We start from the raw sequence: 22,925 nt of genomic DNA on the forward strand, positions 1-22,925 counted from the left end.
TAAGTCAGACCCAAAGAAACACAGGCTCTATGTTTTCCCTCATTTGCAATAATTAGTATATGCCTAGTATAGTCCTAGCAGAGATTCACTATAGCCCAATAGCTATGTACATATGACTACATAAAGTGGTATCAATCAAAATGATCTTCGTGATACGGAAACAAGAGGTTTCAATTTTGCAAAACCAACTTTTTTTTTTAATGTGTCGCTGTCACTATCATGAACATTTTGAAAGTAGAATAGTATACTACAAATGATTTTAGTGAGAAAATATTTGGGGGACTTTACATGAGTACTTTGACTACTAGTAACACTTATAAAAACATTTTACCTTTGAGAATCCAAGTTCTACAAGTAGTCTGTCAGCTACGAACTCAATATACTGTTTCATCAAAACACAGTTCATTCCAATGAGGCCAACTGGCAAAGCTTCCGTCAAAAACTCCTGGCATATAAATAAAACCAGAATAAGGTACAATGACAACATAATAAATATGCATTTTCTGAATAAACAGAGTGTCAGTTTTAATACTATTCTAAGATTCATTTTATTTAAGGACTGTAGGATAAATTAATGTGGCAAGTGATAGTCATTTGATTACAAATGTTTGGGGAATTTCTAGTTATATTATTTCACTTTCCAGAAGGGCCAAATAAAGAAACTTCTATCAAATTCACATATTTTTCTCAATAGAAAAAGATGCTTTGTTCTGAAATGCTAGAAAAGGATTCACCAAAGATAATTGTCAGAGAGTGTATAATTATCAAAGGCAAGCGGGAAAGAGAAAATTCAATAAAGACAAGAGTCCAGTGCTAGTAGCTCACATCCATAGCCCAATTAAACAGGAGGCTACCATCCAAGGGTCACAGTTGGAAGCCAGACTGAGCAGAAAAATCTAAGTGACTCTAATCTCCAATTAAGCAACAAAAAGCTGGAAGTGAAAGAATGATTCAGGTAGTAGAGACTAGCCATTACCAAAAAGCCAAACAAGAGTGTGAGACCCTAAGTTCAAGCCCCAGTACCAGCACAAAAACAAACAAAAGAAAGACTATGAGAAAAAAATAGAAATGGATTTTGAGATTGGAATATTAAAAACAATGTTAAAAAAGTGTTAACAGAGAAGAAAATGAAGTCATACTAACCATTTAAAATGAAAACTGCAAAACCATTAAAAATCATATGCTTTCTCCCCTCTCAACATAAAAACCATACCTATTAAATTATGCAGTATTTAAAAATCCTAAAATTTGTCAGGCACTGGTGGCTCATGCCTGTAATCCTAGCTACTCAGGAGGCTGAGATCTGGAGGATCGTGGTTCAAAGCCAGCCCAGTCAGGAAAGTCCATGAGACTCTTATCTCCAATTAACCACCAGAAAACCAGAAGTGAAGCTGTGGCTCAAAGTGGTGGTGCGCTAGCTTAAGAGAAAGAGCTCAAGGACAGCACCCAGGCTCTAAATTCAAGTCCCAGAACTGATTAAAAAAAAAACAAAAAACTGAAATTTTATTTTTGTTAGTTCGCTACAACAATAAAAGTATACCCTAAGTGGAACATCTAGTTTTTTCCTAGCCAAAAATCTTTATATGCCATAAATTTAAGTTTTAATACTCAATAATTAATTTACTTATTGATTTATGACATATGAATATTTGGTATGTGGCAAGCTGGGTAACCTGCTACATTATTGAGACTATAAAACCAACAAAAAACTATCTTTGCCCTCCAGTAGCTAAAAATATATAGAGCTACAATAATTATAACAGTTATGGTAAGAAATTTGACAGATAAATCAATGGAACAGAAAAAAAAGTTCTGCAACTAGTTTATTTACAAAGAAAACCTAAATATCTTTAATATATAATAATCTTACAAACCAAATCATAAGCATGCAATAATTACAATATACCATGTACTAGTACTGTTAAACTGACTATATAAACTTGCTGATAATTGTTTTGACCTACACAATAACATGACAGCCCAATACTGGTATAGCTGAACACAGTGGTACTTGCCTGTAGTCCCACCTACTCAGGAGGGTGAAGTGGGAAGACTGTATTGGCCCAGAAGTGCAATGTAGTGATTAGCCATCTCAAAAAGTTAAAATAAAATAAAATATGAGAATGGTACAGACAACAGAAAAAGGCAGGTGTGCTGACTACATGAACTCGCCTACCTGCTCAATTCTGACAGCATCAACAATGATTTCTCTGACCCTTTCTTCTGAAGGCTTGTTTACTAAGTATTGAAACATCAGGCAAGCAAAGTCACAGTGAAGTCCCTAAAGAGAAAACAAATATCATAGTGGAAGAATTTCGAGGGGGGGGGGGGTGTCAGTCATGGAGTTTGAACTCAGGGCCTAGGTGCTATCTCCGAGTTTTTTCACTCAAGGTTTTTCACTCTACCACTTTAAGCCACAGCACCACTTCCTATTTTCTGTGATTAATTGGAGATGAGTCTCTTGGTCTTTCCTGCCTGGGCTGGCATCAAACCATGATCCTCTGAGCTCAGCCTCCTGAGTAGCTAGGATTACAAGTGGTAGAAGAACTTTTAATCAGCTATGTGCACCCCATGATGTTTCCAGCATCTTACCAAGTAGGTCCCAAGAGTGCCAGATGAAAGAGATGGTAAGATGGCCAGGAACTTCCCTTCAAATCTCATTGAATACCAATTCAGTAACGTTAAATGGCAGCAAATATTAACATTAAACAATTATTTTCAGGATGTGTTGTACTCAAAATCTGACTTGTAGCAGTCAAACCATGAACTCCCTTTGTGAGGAGGAGCAAGAGAGGGAGAGAGAAAGAGAAAGGGAAAGAGAGAGAAGAAAGAGAGGAAAGAGAGGAAGGGAGGGGGGAAGGAAAGGGGAGGAGGAAGGGAGGGGGGAAGGAGGGAGGGAGGGAGGGAGGAAAAAAGAAAGAGAGAGAAATTCACAAAAGACTGCAACTAAAGCATTTTGGAAAGCATTTCTGGATCAGGAACTTATGATCCTTCTGCCTCCAGCTATCAATAAACATTTCTAAACTACACATAGGCAGTAATAATTTTATAAGCAACAAGGAAGGTAGGAGGAGGATGGGATGTATGCTTTAATGGATTATAAATCAGAGTTCCTTGGGTGTTTCAAATGAATTAACAAAAACTCAAACAACTACAAGGTAAACCCCTCAAAACAAACACTGCATTCCAAGGATTATTAACCTAATTGTCATTCCCAGAAGAAACTCTCAAACCAATCTCCTTGAACAACTAATCTTAGGAAATTTACTGCAGTAAATTACCAAAGACTGTGTCAACTAAATTACAGAGAGATGTTAAAGAAAGTGCTAATTAGAACTGACAGCTTGTTATTTACTGCAGAGACCAGTAAATTAAAGGTAGGCACTCATAATTGTTATATCAATTAATGAATGAAATTAGTTTCATTAGTTTCAATGAGGTTGGGAAAATAACCTTGACACGGATTTTATCATAATGAAATAATATGTAATAAATAGGACAGGTCAATAGAGAAGAAATTGGAAAAATTCCCCAAGTATTTGAATTAAAGTTAAGTTAAATTTTATTTACATTTTATTACACTCAACTGAGTATATTTAGATTCCATTCTATAAATAATTCCATTAAATAAATTCCAACTGCATTAGAAAGTTAAATGTTAACAAGCAAAGAATGAAATATATGTGAGCATTTAACTTATCTCTGGAAGTGTATAGCACATAAAATTTAAGATTTTTTTAGGCTATGTTGGGAGGCCAAGTACCAAGGAACCGGGAGGACTAAAAAGAGGAAGTAAATGAGAGTAAATATGCTCAAAGTACTTTATATACTTTATATATGCATGAAAATAGAACAATGAAAAGTTTTTAAGAAATGGGAATTAGGAAGAGAGGGATGAGTTAGATTAGGGTACACTGCTTACATGAGTAAAAATGTCAGAATGAAACTTCCCTGCACAACTAATACATGCTAATGAAAAATTTTTAATGTAAGAGTTTATAGGTTATATAAACATAATAAAGTTATTTTGTTATATGTTTTGCAATAAATATTAAAAATGAAACAATTCATAAAATACTTAATAAAAACTCTCATCCTATCTAGAATAGAACAATGAATAAGGCAAGTGTAAACTTTCTCTTTAAATATTATAGACTAACATAAAAATAACCTTAAGCCAAGAACTAGTGGGGGGCAGGGGTCAGAGGATTGCAGTATGAAGCCACTCCAGGCAAACAGATCTGTGAGATTCTTTATCTCTAATGGACCAGCAAAAAGCCAAGTGGCTCAAGTGGCAGAGCATCAGCCTTGAGCAAAAGAGCCAAGTCTGAGCACTAGGGAATTAGTTTAAGCACTAGTACCAGCAATAAATAAGTAAATACATAAATAAATAACCTAAAAATAAAAAAATAAATAACCTTAAAATAGTCTAGGCACTCATAAGGAAAATATTACAAGCTGGCAGCTCACATGTGAACACTGAGAATAGGAGACAAACTAGGACCAGGTCTCCATGTTACAGAACTTAAGAGTCTAGCAGAGTCAAGAGGTAAGTGCAATGTATGGATTTAAGAAAGGGAAAGATTGGGCTGGGAAGGTGGCTCAGTGGTAGGGCACTTGCCTTGCATGCCTGAGGCCCTGGGTTCGATTCCTCAGCACCACGTAAGCAAAAGGAAAAAAGTCGGAAGTGGCATTGTGGAGCGTTAGCCTTGAGCTGAAGAGCTGAGGGACAGTGCCCAGGCCGAGTTCAGGCCCCACAACCAGACCCCCCCCAAAAAAAAAAGAAAGGGAAAGATTTAGCTTTCAAAGGAAAACATAAACAAAAGAGTGGCTTATTTTACCTAATTGGATCAGTAAAGTTTTGACTTTACTTTTTTGAGAAGTGGTCAACAAGTAGAAAAAAACCAGGGTAGGGCCAGCATGGTGGCTCACACCTGTAATCCTAGCTACTCAGGAGGCTGAGATCTGAGTATCACAGTTCAAAGCCAGCCCAGGCAGGAAAGTCTATGAGACTCTTTTTTGTTGTTGTTGTTGGTGGTGGTGGTCTTGGGGCTCAAATTCTGGGCCTGAGCCCTGCCCCTAAGCTCTTCAGCTCAAGGTGAGCGCTCTACCACTTGAGCTACAGCGCCACTTCCCATGAGACTCTTATCTCCAATTAACCACCAGAAAACTGGAAGTGGTGCTGTGGCTCATGCAGTAGAGCACTCGCTTTCAGCTGAAGAGTGCAGGGACAGCGCCCAAGCCCAGAGTTCAAGCCCCACAACTAACAACAACAACAAAAACAAACAAGGTAGGGAAAATGGGAAAGATATTTCAGGCAGAGGGAGAGATGATAGCAAACACTCACTGCAGAAGGGAAAACAGAAGGAAGAACAAGTTTTAGAAGACAGATTATTGATTTCTAAAATAGCAGGTTGTTGATACTTGTGAAGTCTTCCAGCAAAGGAAAACAAGAAAAACACTAATATGCATTTGAATATAAGGGTTTGGAGCTCAAGAAAGACTAAGATAAAAGATACAATGTAGGGAGTTAAGAGCGTTTAGATCGTAGCTGACTGCATGTGAACATGACCAACCAGAAGGTGACATGAATATTTAAGGATGAGCAGAAAAATGATAAGACACCCAGGAGGGAAAATGCAGTGTCTTCCAAGCCAAGGAACATGTGACTTCCTATTTTCTTTTAATTACCAGAATATTTATATTGGTAGAAGCTTTTCCTAAGAGAAAGGAAACTAAATGAATACCACACCTGAATACAAATATAAACTAGAAGAACAGTTCATTCCTTACTTCATCTCTGCTGATGAGTTCATTGGAAAAAGTGAGTCCAGGCATGAGGCCTCTCTTCTTTAGCCAGAATATAGCAGCAAAAGATCCAGAGAAGAAAACTCCTTCTACTGCAGCAAAGGCCACCACTCTTTCCCCTGGGAGACAGAAGAGTTTCACTTCCTGAAAAAGCATGCACTGTAGACAAAAATTTATGGACATACAAATTCTTTTTTACAATACCATAAATATTTTGCCAAGAAATAAAATGACCATTACTGCTATAGCCACGAGTCCTCAAAGAAAGAAATTTTCTACCTCTACCTGCTAAAACAGAAAGATAAGTCTACTTTAAATCCTGTGTCTTGTCCAGGCCTTGGTATATGAACAAAAGACAGCCTTCCATATCAACAAAAAGGTGATTTGCACCAGACACCAGTGGTTCACACTTGAAATCCTACCTCCCTACGAAGCTAAGATCTGAGGATTTAGTTCAAAGCCAGCCCAGGCAGGAAAGGATGTGAGACTCTACCTTCAATTAACCACCCAAAAGCTAGAACTAGAGCTGTGGTTCAAGTGGTACAGTGATAGCCTTGAACAAAAACCTCAGGGACATCACCTGAGTTCAAACCCCAAGAGTGGCACAAATAAAAGGTGATTTGTCTATAAGCCACATATGACTCAAACACATTAATGAGTATAATTTGTATATATGTTTATGTATGTGTGTGTATGGAATTAGAGTAAGAAACAGAATGCAGATTTTATGACAAATGTCTTCCTCTCTGAGCGAAGAGGTTGCTGAGGTTTATATTTTTCAAAACCTATGGTTCTTGACATACTATGAAAAAATATTGCCAAACATGTGCAATTTTAAAAAATGTAGATAAACCAAGCTGAAAATAATAACTATCTTTTGGGCAAAATATCCTATAAGTAAAAATACTATTTTCTGCTAAACATATATGGGCCAACTTAAGACGTTACTCACTATTAGGTAAGGGCTTTGTTTAAAAAAAAATAATAATAATCCTTGACCTGGGAAGGTGGCTCAGTGGTAGAGCGCTTGCCTTGCATGCCTGAGGCCCTGGGTTCGATTCCTCAGCACCACATAAGCAAAAAGAAAAAAGCCAGAAGTGGTGCTGTGGCTCAAGTAGTAGAGCGGTAGCCTTGAGCTGAAGAGCTGAGGGACAGCGTCCAGGTCCTGAGTTCAGGCCCCACGCCCGGACCAAAAAAAAAAAAAAAAACCCTAAAATGTCTCTACTGGTATCATTAGTTCTGATAACCTCTCTAGGGAAAGTATAATCCAAAAGATATTTGTAAGTTACTATGTCACAATACTGTATATGCTTAAGAGAAATACTTATGAAGTACAGGCTCATTGTCTTTGGTGCATAATGACATAGTCTCATAGTCTTCTACGAGACAAAGGCAGTTAAGTGCTTTAGGAAACCATTCTGGTTTACATCTCAGTACTTATTGCAGAACCAAACACACAGCCCCTACTTATTTAATACAACCAGAATTCAGTGGAAATTATAGAAATGGTAGGGGATAAGAAACATTAAAATTTATTTTTAAATTACAAGCATTCGATGAAGAAAATTAATATTTATCTAATTTTCAAAACAATGACTAAGTTAAAAAATGGTAGAGTGCTTGTCTCACATGCATAAAGCCCTGGGTTCCATTCCTCATAAACAGAAAGGCCAGAAGTGGTGCCATGGCTTAAGTGATAGAGTGCTACCCTTGAGCAAAAGAAGCTCAGGGACAGTGCCCAGGCCTTGAGTTCAAGCCCCAGGACTGGCAAAAAAAAAAAAAAAAGTCAAAGAATACTCTGGTTTTTCCTTATTCTCTTCCCTGACTATCTTAAATCAATACATCAATTATATCAAATAAATTCATCCAAATTATCTATATTAAACTAAAACATGAAAGACTTTTACTTCTGTAGCACAATTTTAAAATCCATTTTTGGAAAAAAAAATCCAGAAGTATAAATTAAATAAGTGCTTACTACTTTGTCAAAGGAATTATAGCAAAGACAAATCTGTAAATGCTACAATTTAATATTAATTATCATATGCTTGAACCATGATTCTCCCATCCTCAGTCTCCTAAAGTAGCAAGGATTATAGGCATGAGCTTGGCACCCAAGCCTAACAAGCATTTCTAAAAGTAGGTGCTGTAATACTTAGTAGAATATATGTAACTCTTATTTACCTGTCATTATGCACCAACATCTCAACTTTTCCAGTTCTAAGTTATTAAATAAAATAGGTAACAGCTTTATTTTATGGCTGATTTCCAATTAATCATTAGGAATCGTGATAATAACAAAAGCCTGTAGTTCTTTTCCACACTATGAATTTGATTACTACCACAAGAAATAGAACCATATCACCTAAGGCAAATTTAATTATACATAAATTAGAGCTAGATACCAAAAGTCGATTTTCTATCTGCTATCCACCGCAGGGCCCAATCTGCTTTTTTCTTAACAAATGGCATTGTTTCAATTGCATTAAATAAAAATTCCCTGTAGAAACAAAAGAATTCATGGAAAAGTTACTCACTTATTTTTCTTAAATTTCAATAGTTTAATCATAGACACTAATTGTAAACCTATGGTAGTTGCATTTCCTACATTTTTGCATGCTCATAAAATACAGAATGATCTGGCTTGATATAAAAATAACAAAACATGATGGTTTAATTCATAAACAGAATGTGCTAATAAACAGTTTTTTAAGTTAGTATACAGTATCCAAAGATTAACTGGGCCTTATAAGGTTTGTGTTAAGTCAAACAAATATTACTAAGCAACAGAAAACAAAAAATACCATACTCAAAATCATCACTTGATATCTGAATAACCATTCATTAACATTTAGTTTTCAGAATAAATTCTTCTCTTAAACAATAGTAGAAACTTTCTAAATAAAATTTCAGCAGTAATACCTTTTCTTGGGATCTCTGATATAAGTGTCTATTAGCAAACTGTACATCTCAGAGTGAACATTCTCGATTAGAATTTGAAAGCCATAGAAACAGCGAGCCTCTGGAACCTGTACCTCCTGACTAAAGCGCTCCACCTAAGAAAATGAAGGGAAAAGATAGATTCACTGCTATGAGATGTCATGGAACACAAGATTAAAACACTGTGCAACCACATTTGAACATCAGAATCATCACTTAAAAACTGCCAGTCACACAACAAGCAAGCCAAAAACACTTTATAAATCATTTTAACAAGAACCTTAAGCCGGGCGCTGGTGGCTCACACCTGTAATCCTAGCTACTCAGGAGGCTGAGATCTGAGGATCGCGGTTCAAAGCCAGCTCGGGCAGGAGTGACCGTGAGACTCCTATCTCCAATAAACAACCAGAAAACCGGAAGTGGCGCAGTAGCTCAAGTGGTAGAGCACTCGCCTTGAGCTGCAGAGCTGAGGGACAGTGCTCAGGCCCAGAGTTCAAGCCCCACGGCCGAAAAAAAAAAAAAAAAAAAAAAAAAGAACCTTAAGCAGTAGTATTTATCCACTTAAGATGCCCAAAATTTTGCTGTACGGTTTTGGTTTGATGTTCTTTCCCCTTGTCTTCTTTTTTCTCTTTTCAGTTGCTCTACCATTGAACTACACCCCCCCCACTCCACATAAAGCCCATAGAAACAAATAGATTTTAGAGTGTCTATTAAAAATAGAAATTTGGCTTTGAAGAATTTTGGATTTTTGCTAGCAGACAGATCCACTGAAGCCTCTTCTAATCTACAATGGAAATTTGTATCTTCTATGCATGTTCCTTAACAACAAACTGTACATTCTAATCAAGAACCATAGCACATTTTTAAATAAAATGAGAATCCAGAACCTAGTGATATATACAGAGCCTGAAGCCATTATCAGTTGCAAGTTCTCTACTAGGTTTTTATATACGAGAATAAAAATCAAGTTTGTGCATTGTGCCACTTCTGCTGTTGCTTTACAGGGTTAGATTCTAGGTAAGCACTTACCACTGACCCACATTCCTTGTTCTATATTGTATGTAGTTTTTATTGGTACAGATTATGCTTGATTTTATGGCATTTAATAGGTCAAATGATATATAAGACAGATAAGTTATCCCTTCCTCTGACACTTTATCAGAAAAGTAATTTTAAGAATTAAGCTTTATTTAGCCCATTCCTTAGATTTTCTTTCTCAGAATCAACCTAAAGAGTCTTACTAACATTATTAGCATTTAACTGCTGAATAGGGACAAAAGTATAATAAAATAAAGAATCTTACCAAATTTTCATTTACAATTCCATCACTAGCTGCAAAAAAGGCTAAGATATGAGAGATGAAATACTTCTCATCGGATTTAAGTTTGTTCCAGTGAGGAAGATCCTTTGATAGGTCAACCTAGAATAAAAAGATTTTTGATTTCTTTTAAACTTGGAGTTAAAGTTTTTGGAAAGCTAATTTCCACCCCAAAATTAAGAAGTGGTATCCGATTACTAGTAAACTGGTGAAAAAGGAAAGAAGACAACATAAACATCACAAAGAAACAAACTAACACAAAACATTATGTTAAAAAACAGTAATGCTGTATTCATAATAATAGCATACTGTATTTGCTACTTGGATGGATTATAGCTACATTTGTTACAGCGAAGGAAGAAAGCTACTGGGGACTCAATATATGAATTTGGGAAGCAGGATAAAATATTTAGTCCACTGCTGTTCAACATATCATCTTAGAAAAATCTCATACGCTTCATAATAACCTCATAAACATTTAAAATATATAACTGTCCTTTATATGTGATTGTGGCTGGGCACAGGTGGCTCACACTTGTAATCTTAGTTATTCAGGAAGCTGAGATCTGAGGATTAGGGTTCAAAGCTATCCCTAGCAGGAAAGTCTGTGAGACTCTATCTCCAGTCAATCACCAAAAATCGAGAAGTAGAGCTATGGCTCAAGTGGTAGAATATCAACCTTGAGGGGAAAAAAAGCTCATATCGGGTGTTCTTGGCTCACACCTGTAATTTTAGCTACTCAGGAGGCTGAGATCTGAGGATCACAGTCCAAAGCCAGCCTGGGCAGAAAAGTCTGTGAAACTCTTATCTCCAATTAACAGTGGTGCTGTGGCTCAAGTTTTAGCCTTGAGCTGAAGAGCTCAGGGACAGTGCACAGGCCTAGAGTTCAAGCTCCATGACCAGAAAAAAAAGAAAAGAAAAAAATATATAATGTACTTTCTCCTTCATTTATTCTAAATTCTAATATCTTTGATTCTCAAAAAAAGAAAAAAAAACTAATATTCTATTCCCCCACAAACAATTTTTTTTCCGTACTAGGATTTAAATTCAGGGCCTGGAGACAGCTGGGCTGACCCTCTGCCACTTGAGCCATGCTTTTTGAGCCCTGGTTTTTCCTGGTTATTTTATTTTATTTGTGGGGGGGTGCGGTCGTGGGGCCTGAACTCTGGGCCTGGGCGCTGCCCCTCAGCTCTTCAGCTCAAGGCTAGTGCTCTACCACTTGAGCCACAGCGCCACTGCTGGCTTTTTTCTTTTTGCTTATGGGGTACTGAGGAATTGAACCCAGGGCCTCAGGCATGCAAGGCAAGCGCTTTACCACTGAACCACCTTCCCAGCCCAAGCCTGGTTATTTTAGAAATAGGAAATCTACTAAACTTTTCTGCCCAGGCTGGCCTCAAATGATGATCTCCAGAGAAGTAAGAAATAAAAGTATAAGCCACTGGCACCCAGACTTTTATGGAATATGGTCCTTTGCAAAACTTATTCCTATTATTTTTTAAATGTTTGGTGAGCATATGACACATGACATTATACTAAGTTATGGAGAATATCATGGGCTGGGAAGAAAACAAATATTTAAGTCTTTGATTTAAAGACAGTATCTTGTTATATGATCCAGCCTGGCCTTGAACTTGAAATTGTTCTATGTATGCTGGGATTTTACCTTGTAATATATATATGCTAAAAATCTATATTCATTTTATTAAGAGTTAAACTTAGGTTTAACTGAGGGATAGCTTCTTCATTCTTATGTATTATATGCCTTCAACTTCAAATGTCTTTTTTTCTTTTGTTTTGTTTTGGTGCTGGTACTGTGACTTGAACTCAAGGCCTTGAGCTCTTGCTTAGCTTTTTTACTCAAGGCATGAGCCACCCGTGTCTGGTATTCAAAATGTCTTATGAATTTTATTTATATTACATTGGTCATATTCCTACCAGACACACAAACTTCATCTCATTTCAGCAAATTCTCAATCTCATAATCTATTCTAAATATTTGGTACAAACTAGCTGCTATTGTTCTATTTAATACATGGCTGTTCCCATTACTAAAAGCTTGGTTGGTAGCATGTGGTGGTACGTGGAGGTGGTGGACAAATGAAAAACACCCATGTACTCTACTTATTCTCCAAACCATAAAAGCTTTCTAAAAACCACAGACGGTTAAGAGTCAGGTGTGCCAAGCATTTTGACCCAGTGTAAAAATAGCAGGTGTTCATTTTTGTCTGTCTCTGTGCTCTATATACTAACTGCCACATAACAAAGATGTTGACAACATAGCAAACATGGATACAGATGCAAAACTAGAATAAGAGAAGCTTCAGACATTGATGCCTTTCTGAATTCTAGGTTAAGATGAACTCAATCTATATACAAAATGATAGCTTACATTTATTTATTGCATACTGTCAAGTACCATTCTAAATATCCCATTAATTCTCATACTAACCCAATGGGCCAGTTACTGCTACCATTATTTATTGACAGAGGTTAAAAAACTTTCCTACTTCAACAGCTAAGTGTCAGAACAGGCGCTGTGTGTGTGTGTGTGTGTGTGTGTGTGTGTGTGTGTGTGTGTGTGTGTGTGTGTGTGTGTGTGTGTGTGTGTGTGTGTGTGTGTGTGTGTACATGTATGTATTTTTTGGTGAGAACAGGCGCTGTATGTGTGTGTGTGTGTGTGTGTGTGTGTGTGTGTGTGTGTGTGTGTGTGTGTGTGTGTGTGTACATGTATGTATTTTTTGGTGAGAAAAGGGGTTGAACTCAAGGCCTCAAACTTGCTAGGCAGGTACCTACCACTTGAGTCAGACATTTTTTACTTTAGTTACTTTTTGGATAGGGTCTTATGTTTTTTGCCTGGGGATGGCCTCAGACCATGATCCTCCTATCTATGCCTATTGTATAGCTGGGACTCCAGACTTGACCCATCATACCTATTTTGTTGACATGCAATCCTGCTAAGTTTTGCTCTAGCTGGACTTGAATCAAAGTCCTCTGAACCTCTGCCTCCTGAGTAACTAATTACCATCATGCCCAGCATCATACCTAGGCAGCCTGACTCCAAAGCTTGCATTTTTCAAGGGTGTATTTCCATATACACAATCAATCTCCTGACAGACAGATCTTTAGGTAGAACCAAATATATCTATCCAGATATATTTAGCCATACAGATAGACAGTTTTGTATACAAACACAGCACAACTGTGTAAGTTGTTATGCAAATGCCATCTAACATATTTAAAGGCAATAACTAACTCTTCCTGTGTTCAGACTACAGAGCAGTCAACTGCATGACCAACTGTACTAAACAAACCTGTACATATTATTTGTTGTGTTCAAAACTTATTTCCAAGGTGGAAAAAACTCACAGTAACAGAAAGCATTTGACAGCTTTGTGTCAGAGCAGCTGTTCCACTGTCCATGCAGCTGAAGGCAGCACTTGTTAGGATGTGAAGTCAGCCAGACAGGCTCAAGAATGAGTGCATTGCCTGGATGTCAGTGTGTTCACATGACACTGCCTTTTGTGCACTCATGTGAAAGCAAGGTCTCTAAAACTTTTACACTTTCATTTTTATTGTGACTTCTTAAATTCTATTGCTTGTAAGCAAAGAGTAGTCCTATTTAGCCACAACAAACCAAAAGTCTATTCAAAATGGAAATATTTCACAAGCAAAATCTGACAGAATGACTACTTAGGATGCTGAGGCAGGAGGATCAAGAATACAAGGTTATCCTGCCTGAGCTACACAGAGAGAACCTGTCTCAAAAACAAACAAGCTGGGGGGCTGGGAAGGTGGCTCAGTGGTAGAGCTCTTGCCTTGCATGCATGAGGCCCTGGGTTCGATTCCTCAGTACCACATAAGCAGAAAAAGCTGGAAGTGGAGCTGAAGCAGAAAAAGCTGGAAGTGGTGCTGTGGCTCAAATGGTAGTATGCTAGCCTTGGGCTGAAGAGCTGAGGGACAGTGCCCAGGCCCACAGTTCAGGCCCCACGACTGACAAAAAAAAGGGGGGGGCTGGGAAGGTGGCTCAGTGGTAGAGTGCTTGCCTTGCATGCATGAGGCCCTGGGTTCGATTCCTCAGCACCACATAAGCAAAAAGAAAAAAGCCGGAAGTGGCGCTGTGGCTCAAGTGGTAGAACGCTAGCCTTGAGCTGAAGAGCTGAGGGACAGCGCCCAGGCCCAGAGTTCAGGTCTCACAACCGCCCCCCCCCCCAAAAAAAAAAAAACAAGTTGGAGATATCCGTAGTAACAACAGCAATTAAGATTGGCTAACCAGGCACTGGTAGCTCATGCCTCAGGAGGCTGAGATCTGAGGATCGCAGTTCAAAACCAGCTTGGGTAGGAAAGTCCGTGAAATTCTCTATTAAATTACAAAAAAAAGCCAGAAGTAGATCTCAAAGTCGTAGAGCCCTAGCCTTGAGCAAAAGAAGCTGAGGGATAGCACTCAGGCACTGAGTTCAAGCCCCAGGAATGGCACCAAAAAAAAAAAAAAAAAAAAGGGCTTGGCCATCAGCCTTGACAGATAAATCTAAATCTGAGAGAACTTTATCTCCATTTAACCAGCCAAAAGCTGAAACTATGGCTCATGTAGTAGAGCACCAACCATGAGCATAAAAGCTAAGCGAGATAATAGGCCCTGAATTCAGGCCTGGAGACTGGCACTCAAAAAATACATAAACCGGGATGTGGCCAAAAGGGAACCCTACTGCATTGCTGGTGGGAGTGTAAACTTGTTCAAACACTTTGGAAATAAGTATGGAGGTTCCTCAAAAGGCTATACAGAGAGCTCCCCTATGACCCAGCAATCCTACTTTTGGGCATTTACCCAAATGATCACAAACAAGGCCATACTAAAGCTACTGGCACAACTATGTTTATCACAGCATTATTCACCATAGCTAAGATATGGAACCAACCCAGATGCCCCTCAGTAGATGAATGGATCAAGAAAATGTGGTTTGGGGCTGGGAAGGTAGCTCAGTGGTAGAGTGCTTGTCTTGCATGCATGAGGCCCTGGGTTCGATTCCTCGGCACCACATAAACAGAAAAATCCAGCAGCAGTGCTTGCCTCAAATGGTAGAGCGCTAGCCTTGAGCTGAAGAGCTGAGGGACAGCGCCCTGGCCCAGAGTTCAGGCCCCACAACCAGCAAAAAAAATAAAAAGAAAAGAAAATGTTTTATATATATATATATAAATTCTATGCCTCCATCAGAAAGAACAACATCGCCCCATTTGTTAGGAAATGGAAAGACTTGGAAAAAATTATACTAAGTGAAGTAAGCCAGGCCCAAAGAAACATAGGTCCCATGGTTTTCCTGATTTGTAATAACTAGTACATGTCTAGGACAAGCAGAAAAGGTCAAAAGCTATGTACATATGACCATATAAGATGATGTTAAGTGAAATGAACCCCAAGACAGGGACATAAGTGGTTTTTTTTTTCTTCCTTCTATTGTTTTTAATGTACTTATAATGCACTATGTGATTCTTTTGTTTCTTTTGTATGTTCTTCCCCCACAGTATAACCCATTTTCACTGTATCTGATTCTGGTGTCCTGCATCTTGTATATACATTTTTATAATTTGGGGAGGCAAAGAAATATAATAAAATGCTTAAATAAGGATACAGGTTGAGGGGCTGGGAAGTTGGCTCAGTGGTAGAGCGCTTGCCTTGCATGCCTGAGGCCCTGGGTTCGATTCCCAGCACCACATAAGCAAAAAGAAAAAAGCCGGAAGTGGCGCTTGTGGCTCAAGTGGTAGAGCACTAGCCTTGAGCTGAAGAGCTGAGGGACAGTGCCCAGGCCCAGAGTTCAGGCCCCACGACCAGACCCAAAAAAAAAAAAAAAAAAAAAGAAAAAGGATACAAGTTGACCCATTGTAACAATGAGATGTACAAGACACTAAGTTGAAAACAAACTTTACAATTTTGGGTGGGAGGGGTTGGGGAAGGAGGAGTTGGGGAGGGAAGGAGGGAAGGGATGTTAGGGGAAAAACAGGAGGTAACTGTAAGGTCCGCTTCTGGATGGCTAGCAGACTCCACCCTCCTCACAGCAAAGTCTCCACCCAGTACCTGCGTTACCTAGGCAACTGGGACACCTGGAAGAGGTCACATTTGCATCCGCTGAGGTCACATCTGAATTTGATGTGGCCACACCTTTCTCCGCCCATACCCTAGATAAGGCCTAGCCCAGGCCCAGATGCCCTCTCTCTGCTCTTTTCTAGCTCTTCTCTAGCTCTTCTCTTTTCTAGCTATTTTCTCTCTTTTCTAGCTCTCTCTTAGCTCTTTCCCCCAGCTCTCTCTCTTTCCCAACTCTCTCTTTCCCAGGCCTTTCCCCGTGTGGAGGACCAAGATGGCCTGGTGCCAGCCTGAACGATGAATAAAACTACCCCTTACCTGAATACCACATGTGTGGTGCTGATCTTACACGGCTACCTCTTTTTAAAAACCTAACAGTAACAATGCTCGATGGGAAATGTACTCATTACCCTACTCATGTAACTGTAATCCCTCTGTACAGTATTTTTACATTAAAACATATATATGAGGGGCTGGGAAGGTGGCTCAGTGGTAGAGCGCTTCCCTTGCATGCCTGAGGCCCTGGGTTCGATTCCTCAGCACCACATAAGCAAAAAGAAAAAAGCTCGAAGTGGCGCTGTGGCTCAAGTGGTAGAGCGCTAGCCTTGAGCTGAAGAGCTGAGGGACAGCGTCCAGGCCCAGAGTTCAGGCCCCATGACCGGACCCAAAAAATAAATAAATAAATAAAATAAAACATATATATGAAAGAAAAAAATACATAAGCCAGTCACAGTGGCTCACTCCTGTAATCCTACCTACTTAGGAGGTTGAGATCCGAGTATCACAGTTCCAAACCAGCCCACGCAAGAAACTCCATGAGATTCTTATCTTCAATTAACCACCAGAAAACAAAAAGTGGTGCTGTGGCTAGAGTGCTAGAGTGCTTACCTTGAGCTGAAGAGCTGAGGTATAGCTCCCAGGCCCAGAGTTCAAGCCCCACAACAGACCCCCCTCCCCCCAAAAATAATTAAAACAAACAAATAAATAAAAAGGGAGCAAAATAAGTTGCCATTTTAAAAAAGTGAGATACTTGTTTACAGACAACAGACCCAGCCAAAACAATGGAAATCTCTGTAGTCTCAATCATTTCAAACCTTATCTTACACTACTTACCTTATTCAATTTATCTTTTGTGTGTTGTGTTGCTACTAGGGCTTAAACCTTGCTTAGCTTTTTTGCTCAAGGCTAGCACTCCACTACACCTTTACTTCTACCTTTTTGCTGGTTAATTGGAGGTAAAAGTGTCTCAAGTTATATATGTCCAGGCTAGCTTCACTCCACCAGATCTCAGCTACTAAGTAGCTAAGATTACAAGCGTGAGTCACTTGTACCCAGCATTATTCTATGCATTTTACAAGTCAAAATATTTCAAGTTTGTGTGATGCAAGAAGTGAACACTGCACCACAGAACATGAGCACTGGTGGAAAACCATGCCAGTACATACCTCTTCTGCTGTCCAGAAGGATGCCTGAGCTTGTTTATACATTTTCCAAATATCAGGGTACTGGATTGGAAAAATGACAAACCGGCGGGAACTCTTTCTTAGAAGTGGTTCTTCATTTGACTTCACCGCACTTTCATTGGTATCTGAAGATAACCTCTTTTAAAAAAAAAGTACAAATATCACTTTCATGCAGGTATTTCTTTTGCATTCATATGTAAATATACATCTGCTGCAGTTAGGAAGCTAGCATAAGGTGCCTGTGGAGAATCCTTCCAGGTATCTGGTAGCTGGTTAACAGTGCTTGGTCAGCTGCATGACTGTGGGAAACTGGTTAATTTCTCTGAGCCTCACTCAATTTCTGCAACTGCAAAATAATACCTACCTCAAGCTGGGCACCAATGGCTCATGCCTGTACTCTTACCTACTTAAGAAGCTGAGATCTGGGCTGGGAAGGTGGCTCAGTGGTAGAGCGCATGCCTTGCATGCCAGAGGCCCTGGGTTCGATTCCTCAGCACCACATAAGCAAAAAGAAAAAAGCCGGAAGTGGCGCTGTGGCTCAAGTGGTAGAGCGCTAGCCTTGAGCTGAAGAGCTGAGGGACAGCGCCCAGGCCCAGAGTTCAGGCCCCATGACCGGACCCAAAAAAAAAAAAAAAAAAAAAGAAGCTGAGATCTGAGGATCACCATTCTGGCCTGCTCAGGAAAAATCTATTATATATATATATATATATATATATATATATATATATATATATATATATATATATATATATTTGGATTATTGTGAAAATACCAGAGGGGTTACAATTACATGGGCAAGATAGTGAGTATATTTTTTTTTTCTTTTTGCTTACGTGGTGCTGAGGAATCGAACCCAGGGCCTCATGCATGCAAGGCAAGCGCTCTACCACTGAGCCACCTTCCCAGCCCCAGTGAGTATATTTTTTTTCTTTTTCTTTTTTTTTCTTTTTGCCGGTCGTGGACCTGAACTCTGGGCCTAGGTGCTGTCCCTCAGCTCTTCAGCTCAAGGCTAGCGCTCTACTGCTTGAGCCACAGCGCCACTTCCGGCTTTTTCTGTTTATGTGGTGCTGGGGAATCAAACCCAGGGCCTCATGCATGCAAGGCAAGCACTCTACCACTGAGCCACCTTCCCAGCCCTGATAGTACATTTCTTATCAAGCATTGTTGCCTCCTCCTTTGTTTCCCCATACCATCCCTTCCCCTCTCCACCCCCCACCCCCACACCTCCCTGCCACTCCTCCATCCTCCCTACCCCCAGTCTGTGATATTTTTATCTCCAGCTAACCACCAAAAAGTCAAAAGTGGGGTTGTGGCTCAAGTGGTAAAGTACTAGCCTTGAGCACAAACACTCAGGGACAATGCCCAGGCTCTGACTTCAAGCCCTAGGACCAGTATACACACATATACATACAAACACTAATAACTTACCTGATGGCAAAAATGCAAAAATTATTATACTTATTGTTGCTTCTGAGAATCTAAGTACAAAGCTAAAGACATAAAAGTCATTGTGGATACATTTCTAGGTTTGTGGATAAAATATCCCTTCAAGTACACTTAATATAAAATATTGATATGACACTGTTAAAAGCTAGTTTCTAAATGGTTTCATCTTAAAACTTATCTGAAAACTTAACAATTTATCACCTTTGTTCAACTTAACTGTGTGTGTGTGTGTGTGTGTGTGTATGTTTGTTCTGTATAGCATAAATTATTTTTACTTATAGGGGCATATAGTCATGTTCCCAGCCAAATTAATACTGTATTTATTTCAAATGACAGCTACAAAGATCAGAGGAACTAATATAAGTAAAAGTACTTTGAACATTCTTAGATGCTAAATTCTTTTAAATTATTGACTATTAGATGTTTCAGGTTGTCTTTTTAAAGGCCGTTCCTCTATCCAAAGAATTATTTTAGCCATTATTTGAGCAACCATGATCTTCCGTAACTTCCCTAAAGGAACCTGAAGGATCATTCACTCATTAAATACTGAGAGATTAGTGTTGGGACTTGTTTTGAAAATAAAGTATCTTGAAATAATGAGAAAAAAAATACTGAGAGAAGAGTTGGAAAGATTTTAAAGATTAGATATTCAGCCAAGTATGGGAGTTCATGCCCATAATTCCAGCAATTGAGAAGCAGGAGGCAGAAGATTGTGAGTTCAAGGTTAGCTTGGGCTAACCTTAGGCTAATTTTTGCTATATAAGCAAAGTACTGTCTTTTAAAAAAATGTATGTGGAAGTGGTGCTGTGGCTCAAAGTGGTAGAGCGCTAGCCTTGAGCTGAAGAGCTCAGGGACAAGCACCCAGGCCTAGAGTTCAAGCCCCACAACCAACCAAAAAAAAAAAAAAAAAGAATGAAATTTTAAAAATGTGTGTGTAACTGTGTGCCGGTGGCTCATGCCTATAATCCTAGCTGCTCAGGAGGCTGAGATCTGAGGATGACGTTCAAAGCCAGCCTGGGCAGGAAAGTCTGTGAGACTCTTATCTCCAATAAACCAGGAAGAAGTGCTGCGGCTCAAGTGGTAGAGCGTTTGCGTTGAGCTGAAAAGCTGAGGGACAGCATCCAGGCCCAGAGTTCAAGCCCCATGACTAACAAAAGAAAAAAGAAAAAAAAGTGTGTGCATAGATTAGAAAACTGGAATCTAATTGAAAGGGTGAAAGGGTAGAGGTCTATGGTCAACAAATATTTCAAACATTCCTTGATCCACAATGCTCTTCTTTTTTTTTTTTTTTTTTTTTGGTTGTGGGGCCTAAACTCCACTTCGAGCTTTTTCTGTTTATGTGGTGCTGAGGAATCGAACCCAGGGCCTCATGCATGCAAGGCAAGCATTCTACCACTGAGCCACCTTCCCAGCTCCCACAATGCTCTTCTTTTAACCCCTCTAGATCATGCTTTCATAGCATTTTGATACTACCCTTCATTGTTTTTTTTAAGTTTGTATTAAATAGCCAGTGCACAGGTATGTATTTCAGGGCTAGAAATCTCTACCACACCTTATTTGCTATATGGAGCATACTGGGGAAGGAAAGTGAAGAAGGAAAACATAAGCAGTAATCCAGTGGCAACAAGTCAGCTGGTAAGTATGTGTCAGGACCTATAAAACTGCTGAATAGTGCCTTCAGGCTGGGGTGAAAGTCACATTTTGTATATACATTCTTCTTTTTTTTGGGGGGGGGGGGTCTGGTCGTGGGCCTGAACTCTGGGCCTGGGCGCTGTCCCTCAGCTCTTCAGCTCAAGGCTAGCGCTCTACCACTTGAGCCACAGCGCCACTTCCGGCTTTTTTTTCCTTTTTGCTTATGTGGTGCTGGGGAATCGAACCCAGGGCCTCAGGCATGCAAGGCAAGTGCTCTACCACTGAGCCACCTTCCCAGCCCTATACATTCTTCTTATATCTTGATAAAATATGAATTGAGAAAAGAAACTAGGGAACAGGAGGTTAATCAACACAAACCTTTGAACCAAGCTAGAGCTGATGTAGCACTTACTTCATGATGTTTATTTTAATATAATTTGAGGAGGTAAATGCAGGGCTCTCCAGGTTCCCCCTAAGATTACCTGTAGCTTATAAAACAGGCTTGTTTTGGGGATAATCACATCCATCTCTCAACAATCACTAATGGCATCTCCATCACTCCTGTGCCATAGTGTTATATTTTCAGCTGCATATTGAGCATCACAAAACTGAATTCATTATTTTTAGTAATAGAGTTGACTTTATAAAGACTTTGCATTAATGAAGATGAATGACAATAGGTAGTTTATTTGCATGAAATAAGATAGGATAATAAAACCTGCCCAAATTGTTTTAAGGAGGAATGGGATAAGAGAAAATAATAGAAGGGGATAATTTGGATCCAGATACATCATATGTATGAATGAAAATGTCACTATGTCAAGCCCTCTGGTACAACTAATGTATACTTATAATTTAACTAAAAAATAAAAAGAATCCATACTTTACAAGATCGTATGCTTCTTGTTGTTGTTCTTTGAGATAGGATCTTGATTTATAGCCCAGGCTGGCCCTGAACTCACTTTTTTTTTTTTTGGTCTGTTGTGGGGCTTGAACCCTAGGTCTAGGCACTGTCCCTCAAGCTCTTCAGCTCAAGGCAGTACTCTACCACTTCTGCCACAGCGTCACTTGCAGCTTTTTCTATTTATGTGGTGCTGAGGAATCGAACCCAGGACCTCATGCATGTGAGGCAAGCACTCTACCACTGAGCCACCTTCCCAGCCCCCGAACTCGCTATTCTTCTGCCTCAGCCTCTAGAGTGCAAGGATCACATCATTTCACCAAATCAGATCACTTCTGCTCTTGCTTTTGTTTGTCCTGAATCCATGTCAGTCTGTTTTCATCCCATTTGGCTCCCCTTCTTTCCTGAATTGTCAGCTGCATTCTCAGCTGTCTTACATATTGTATAGGTTCTTCTAGATGATCACATCTATTCCTTAGCAGCCACTAATAGGATCTCCATCACCACTATGCAATGTATTATATTTTCAGCAGTCGATTTGGCATCTGAAAACTAAATCCCTTCTTTTTATGTGTATCTACCAGTACAAGGGCCTTGAACTCTTGCTTGCCTTTTTTGCTCAAGTTTGAGCTATCAATTAAGCCACACTTCCATTTCTTTTTGGTGGTTAACTGGAGGTAAGAGTCTCACACAGACTTTTCTGCACAGGATGGCTTTGATATTAAGCCTCCTGAGTAGGTAGGATTACAGGTATAATCAAGGATCATTATCTCTGTGTGTGTGTGTGTGTGTGTGTGTGTGTGTGTGTGTGTGCGCGCGCGCGCGCGCGCGCATGTGCGCACATACAAGTCCTGGGCGTAAGTTCTGTCCTTGAGCTTTTTTTTTTTTTCAAAGCTAGTACTTTTTTGGTGGTTAAATGGAGATAGGAGTTTCATGAACTTTCTTGCCCAGGATGGCTTCAAACAGTGATCCTCAGACCTCAGCCTCCTGAGTAGCTAGGAATACAGGTGGGAACAAGCCACGAATGCCTGGCTTCATTATCATTTTTATCGACTGAGTTGACTTTATAAAGACTTTGAACTTGCTTAATGGCTAATGGGAGTAGCAGTCAAGTTCTGTTACACATTAAATGTGAGAAACAAATGTTTTTGCCTGGTTTGCTCAATTATGCTCTGAAGTACCTTCTACCTACCTCTTATTTTAGATAGTCACCCAGTGCCAGAGTTTGAAATTTTTTAAATAAACTAATTGTACCAATAATTATTTCTTACATCAGGAGGGTGGGTTTTTTTTTTTGTTTTTTTTTTTTGGGTCCGGTCGTGGAGCCTGAACTCTGGGCCTGGG

General features: G+C 39.4%; 1 protein-coding gene across 4 annotated transcripts in view; it reads right to left on the reverse strand.

Annotated features, from left to right (window-relative positions):
* The window catches only part of Rrm2b (ribonucleotide reductase regulatory TP53 inducible subunit M2B), a 29,049-nt gene that overhangs the window by 2,722 nt on the left and 3,402 nt on the right, over nucleotides 1-22,925 (reverse strand). For 2 of the 4 annotated variants that reach the window (XM_069991171.1, XM_069991168.1), the window contains exons 2-8: nucleotides 17,585-17,740; nucleotides 10,052-10,168; nucleotides 8,731-8,864; nucleotides 8,214-8,308; nucleotides 5,794-5,927; nucleotides 2,177-2,281; nucleotides 332-445 (exon numbers count right to left, since the gene is read on the reverse strand). In XM_069991171.1, the coding sequence (XP_069847272.1) occupies nucleotides 332-445; nucleotides 2,177-2,281; nucleotides 5,794-5,927; nucleotides 8,214-8,308; nucleotides 8,731-8,864; nucleotides 10,052-10,168; nucleotides 17,585-17,626 (741 nt within the window). In that variant the 5' untranslated portion in view covers nucleotides 17,627-17,740. The remainder of the gene's footprint in view (nucleotides 1-331; nucleotides 446-2,176; nucleotides 2,282-5,793; nucleotides 5,928-8,213; nucleotides 8,309-8,730; nucleotides 8,865-10,051; nucleotides 10,169-17,584; nucleotides 17,741-22,925) is intronic. The other 2 variants (XM_069991170.1, XM_069991169.1) reach the window with 2 other exon arrangements.

Source organism: Dipodomys merriami, unplaced genomic scaffold (assembly GCF_024711535.1).
Source record: "Dipodomys merriami isolate MVZ:Mamm:240054 unplaced genomic scaffold, mDipMer1.0.p SCAF_4, whole genome shotgun sequence".
In the NCBI taxonomy this organism is placed as follows: domain Eukaryota; kingdom Metazoa; phylum Chordata; class Mammalia; order Rodentia; family Heteromyidae; genus Dipodomys; species Dipodomys merriami.